The sequence below is a fragment of the Neoarius graeffei genome, chromosome 16 (assembly GCF_027579695.1).
Source record: "Neoarius graeffei isolate fNeoGra1 chromosome 16, fNeoGra1.pri, whole genome shotgun sequence".
In the NCBI taxonomy this organism is placed as follows: Eukaryota; Metazoa; Chordata; class Actinopteri; order Siluriformes; family Ariidae; genus Neoarius; species Neoarius graeffei.
The window spans coordinates 27837827-27843826 of record NC_083584.1 but is presented as its reverse complement, the minus strand read 5'-3'; the positions used below and the strand labels follow the sequence as shown (position 1 = coordinate 27843826).

General features: G+C 38.3%; 1 protein-coding gene across 2 annotated transcripts in view; it reads left to right on the top strand.

The window, feature by feature from the left end:
- The first annotated feature begins 1177 nt into the window (after positions 1-1177).
- The window catches only part of tpd52 (tumor protein D52), a 79795-nt gene continuing 74972 nt past the window's right edge, over positions 1178-6000 (top strand). For both annotated transcript variants that reach the window (XM_060942727.1, XM_060942726.1), the window contains exon 1: positions 1178-1288. In XM_060942727.1, coding sequence (XP_060798710.1) covers positions 1270-1288 — 19 coding nt within the window. In that variant the 5' untranslated portion in view covers positions 1178-1269. The remainder of the gene's footprint in view (positions 1289-6000) is intronic.

Here is a 6000-nt window from a genome sequence, read left to right as displayed (position 1 = left end):
CAAATGTGTTGGAAATCAACACATCTTTTGTGCAAGTTTAATTTCAACAAGAGTTGTGTTATATTTCAGAAATGTTTAACACCAAAATTGCACAAATAACAAATAATGTGTTAAAATGAACAAAAGTTCTGTTGTCCCAATCTGGACATAGAGATGTGTTAAAAAACAACGCAAGTTGTGTTATTTTCAACACGTGTTTTAAGAGTGCAGTGGTGTCTCTGAGGTCTTATCTATCCTGTGCTTGATTGAGTTTGTTCTTAAAGCTTGTTCTTGAGTAGCTAGGATTAAAGTGCCATTCCACCATTGGATGTATTCTTTGGCATAAAATACAATATATTTTATGACAACATGACTAGACAGAGAAATCTTTTAGCTTCAAAATGATATATCAAACATAATTTTTTGACAACGACAAGTATATTAATTTTGCGACCAAAGTCACCTACCCTTTTAATTTCCGCGCGGTAGTGAAACGTGATGTCATCGGCAGGTTCCCCTTCTTGTGTACCACGTGTCGGTCTATTTTTAGACCAGGAAACCCCCAAAGTGAAAGAGTCATTTCTCCTCGTATATGGGGGCCAAAAAAATTGCGAAAAATTTTGAGTTAATCTTTCAGTTAGCTAGATTTATTGGTATTAGCTAGATTTATTGGTATTATTTTTATCGCGTTCTATCCGCCATTGCTGATAATATGTGCCACGTCACGTGGTACACAAGAAGGGGAACCTGCCGATGACATCACGCGCGGAAATTAAAAGGGTAGGTGACTTTGGTCGCAAAATTAATATACTTGTCGTTGTCAAAAAATTATGTTTGATATATCATTTTGAAGCTAAAAGATTTCTCTGTCTAGTCATGTTGTCATAAAATATATTGTATTTTATGCCAAAGAATACATCCAATGGTGGAATGGCACTTTAAGCCTTCTGTCTCTTTCTTCAAAAAACAAACAAAAAAACATTCTGAAGCTATCTCCAGGAATCTTCTCCAGCTACAACTGCTGTTTGTTGCACAAACTTTCCATGCAGGGCTTTCTCCTTCCAGTTTCTGATTTTTCTCCTCTTGCTTCCTCATTCCTTAATAATAATAATAATAATAATAATAATCATCTTTTGGCGTGCGTGTGCCCTGCGTGATGACGTCACACGCGACCCCACCTCTCTCTCGCGCGCCTCAGCTGTAGCGTGTCACAGCTCCAAACTGCTGCTGAGGAGAAAAACCACAGTGAGCAGGAAAAACACAAGAGTTATCCCGGGAGTTAACACAAGCATGGAGGGACACGAACATGGTGAGTGATAAAAGTGATTCGTGTGGAAACCAGGCTGAAATAATGGAATAAAGCTGTTGTTTCTTGTTTGTTTCTGTCAGAAGTTAGCTGCGTTTAGCTAGCATGGTGTTGGACACAGCTAGCTAATCAAACAGCTCCATTTCTCAGGTGAAGATGTCAGGATGAAGGATTATAAAGATGATATAAAGATTCCCAGTGTGGTTTTTTTTCAGTGTTTTCATTGACAGGAGGAAGTGCAGGATTAACTGAATGTCCCAAGGAAGGAAGTTTCAAAACTGTTTCACCAGGAACATTAATTCTGCATTTTAAAAACTGACTGAACTGTGTGAATAAGTGTAAGAGTTGAGTTTAAGGTTCACACTGCATTAATGTGACATCAACACTTTGTGTGGTAAACCATATGTTTTTAACTTTACCTCAGTTGCTATATTTATGAATTATCGTTCAGTAGTTTATCATGAAAAAGAATAACTTCTTTTAGTCTTTTTTTGTGGTTTCAGTCACAACAAACAACACACTAAATTTTTGTTAGTTTGTGCATGTCAGCATTGTCATTTAAGTCAGGCCTAAACTATTTATAATCACAGGACTACATTTGTGTGTGGGGGGCTTTTTTTTTTTAAGTAAAAAAAAAAAAAAGTATTAAATTATTTAAAAAAAAAAAGAGGTACACTACTGTGCAAAAGTCTCAGGCACCTGATTGTTTTTATTTTTTTAAATGAGTACAAACTTTACTTTCCCATTTCCCTTTACTGTCCCCTTGATTTTTTTTTTTAAACTTTCCAAAAGTAAAAAAAAAAAAAACATCCTAAAGGTACAAATCGTGTCCCCTTGATGATCCCACCCCAGCGATAAGGAACCAATGGTGGACAATATGACAAAAAAAAAAAAAAAATCAAAATCATGAATTTTTTTTTTTTTGAAGGCATTTCTACAAAGGATCATGATTTGCAAACAAATTCCCAGCAGTACAGTACAATAGTGTTGTGGTGAAAAGGAGAAAATGAATCAATGATGCAAAAGTCAGGGGGAAAATAAATAAAGTGTGGTGTGTGAGAGAGAGAAATTTATTTTAAATTTTCTGACTTGCATGATTGATTCAGGACAAAAACATTTCAGATTTCCAAATGTTAGTTTTCCGACACACAAATGTTAGGTTAAAAGGTTTATATGTCAGTAAAGAAAGCAGCATATTACATACAGGACACTTTTTTTTCCAGAAAAAAAAGTACTGAAGGCTGCTGGGGTTTGGTGCAAAAATAAGCAAGTGTGACAGTCAAAGTCTCCAGCAGATCTCTGTCTGGTTTTGTAAGATACTCAGTAAAGCTTGCAGCTCATTTCCTTATAATACTGCACACACTTTCCGGAGAGGACTACTACTTTTTTTTTTTAAACTGAAGGGTTTTCAGACCAAATATTGGCTTTGCTTCATTTATTCCTGTTTACTGGTCTTTTTATAGGTTTTTTTTTTTTTTGGTTGGTTGGTTGGTTTTTTTAAAATGTAAAAACATTTAATTATTTTTGAAGGCATCTTTGCTCTACAGCTTTTCTTTGCATGTGCCTAAGACTTTAGTACTGAATCAAAACTATACATACCCAGACCTAATTTGGTTTGTAAATTTTTTTTCCCTTTTTTAAAGGTACGCTACATGCACTTTCCCAAAGTTTAAAAAAATAACCCACCCTAATGGTACAAATCGTGTCCCCTTGATGATCCCACCCCAGCGGTAAGGAACTAATGGTGGACGATATGACCAAAAAAAGTGTTTTTGTGAAGGCATTTCTACAAAGGATATGTATCATGATTTGCAAACAAATTCCCAGCAGTACAGTACAATAGTGTTGTGGTGAAAACCTGTTAGATGATTTGTATTTAATGTCTACAAAAATATTCATTATTACACAGAAAAGAACAACAGTAACACTGAAAAGGAGAAAATAAAAATCTGTAAAAATGTTAACACTGTACAGTTTAAAAAAATTAAGCCCAAAATTGTCACATCAGTTGCTTCCTGGCAGTTTGTAATTAAAAAAAAAAAGAAAATGGTATCATGAAATCAATGATGTATTATAAAAAGCATGTTGTGATATAATCTGGTAAATATAACAGCTGATCAGCACACACAGAAGTGGTACTAAACTGTGTGGTCTCTTGCAGGCAGGCTTGTAGTACTCGAGTCTGACTCGTGCCCTAATTTTAAGGACCCATAACTTGGACTTGAGCACTGATGATTCAGACTTGTGCATTAACTGCGTTAGGACTCGGAAATTGGAGACGAGGACTCGGATTTTTTTCTTTATTTTTGTAACGTGGCATAAGATATTTATATCAATATTAATTCTTGTACTAATTTTGTGCAAGAGTGTCACACCTGTGCACTTTGGCGTGTGCATCAGAGAGACTCTCAGGTGCGCTCCGGATAGTGCATGCGCCAAGCAGACTCTTGCACGCACGCTGTAAATGACTTGCACCTGCACAATCAGCACGCCAATATAAAAACTGTGAAAATGCACTCACTTTGCGAAGTATTGAGTTGTGTTGCTGACACGTTACTAAGCCTTATTTCCTTGTTTGGTTTCCTGATCCCTGATTTCCTGTTTCTCGTCTTTGATTCTGCAGAGTCTACGGCTACATCCACACGGCAACGAGGTTTTTTTTTAGCAGGTAAAAAAATATCGCGTCCACATGGGCAACGGATAAGTAAAATATCAGGTACATATGGCAACCCAACGCTTGCTGAAAACGATGCAATACACATGCCACACCTCTACGTGCGCTGTAAGACGGTCCCATCGGAGACACCAGAACAATAGAAGAAGTAGGACGCATGCGCATAAACCCCTTCTTCTACCCGGCGTGAATGAGTGAGTGCTGCTTGTTCTAGTCATGTGGTTGTGACATCATCGTAAACAAATCCGTTCTACTCCTCCAGACGACTTCGCAACGGCGCCGTTGCCAGATTTTTACACTCTGGAAACCGTTCTAAAAAAAAATATCGTTTTGGGGCACCCAAAACACCGGTGACGTGTGGACGCCAGGCCAAAACAATAAATTTTATCGGATTCACCTGAATCCGTTGCCGTGTGGACAGGGCCTACGATAGCCTGTTGTGCCTCGCTCGACCTATTGCCTGTTTTACGATTTTGTCTGCCGTTCTGGATTGTTTACCTGTCTTCACGTGTATTAATAAACACACCTTCTGCACTTGCATCCATCTCTGACAGAATACTTCACACTCCCTGACGGAGTGCACATTCACCTGTTCATGCGTCATGTTCAGGAGCAAACTAATGTTAATAGTGCTAAAACAGCCACTGTCAAGTGGTGCAGTTGGAGTCTTGTTTTCGGACTTGGATCGGATCAATAGTGGATTCAAAATTTTTTATTTATTTTTTAATAATGACTTGGACTTGACTCGGACTTGAACACTGGGAATTCAAGACTGGACTTGGACTTGAGGTTTAGTGACTGGACTACAACACTGCTTTCTGGGTAGAGCTTGTGTACCTTTTTAATATATATATTTGGAAGTGTGGATGATTTTAAAGGGAGTAAAGCCACATGCCCTATCTGGATTAAAGATGCATACTAAATGTACTAAAGATATACACTGTTTGTACCACCTTAACTACAAATACAGGAAAGATCCAGTTTCTCTGAGAGTGCGCTCTGCTTCCTGAAGAACATGTACTGTATGTACTCACTGACCCTGTGTGTAGTTTGAGCAAAGTGTATATTCTGGTGCACAAATGGACAGGAAGTGCATGAGTGACTTTGGGTTTGTGTAATCTGCTTTCAAAGTTTGGTCACATTAGAAATGGAGGTGGTATGATGTAATATTGCTATATCTGCAATGCAATAACAATATGCTTTTCTGTGTATTCTGGGTATCGTCAGATGTCAAGCTTTTTTTTTTTTTTTGGGTTATGACATTTCTTACTAGCAGACAGTGTGGCAGTTTTTTTTCCCCCACTTTCCCTCCTTTTCCTCATGAGGGCTTAGTTTTTCATAACATGGCTGCAGCATTTGATTAGAATATTATGATTAACATTATGCATCACAATGTATTTTACAGTAACTAAGGTCTGGTTTTACACTTTCTTGGGCGATCAGATCACAAGTGAGTGGACAGCCGACACACATCGCTGTTTACACCTGTGTGTATCATGCAGCTCCAAGGTGTCCTGTTGACCACTCGTGTCCAGGTTTCGTCGTTAGTGCCTATGTCACTTCCACTAGAAGGTCAAAGGGCCCTGTGTGTACAATTATGTTAAAACATTAAACCTGTGTGTTGGCTGTCCACTCACTTGTGATCCAATCGCCCAAGAAAGTGTAAAACAGACCTTAGACCTTCATTACTTTCTTGCACTCCAACCACGTACATCAGTGCCCCTCCCCTGTACCCCCCACCAAAAAAAAAAGCATTGGCGTGCTGTCACCAAAACAGCCACCACATCCTGCACTAATAACCTATGTTCTTGTTGGAGACTCAAGACGCATTAGCGTTTACACTACAAAAGATATACAGGCAAATTGTGTCCCAGACCACCTCGGCAAGTGATTTTGAGTGACTGTGTCTTGGTGGTCGTTTACATTTGTATTTAGTGCCGTCCATGTGTGACCTGATCGCACAAGACACATTTTAAAAGCAAGTATGAACAGGTTCTTACTGTCCAGTTACAATCCAGCTGTTTTTGGAAAGAGGACTTTC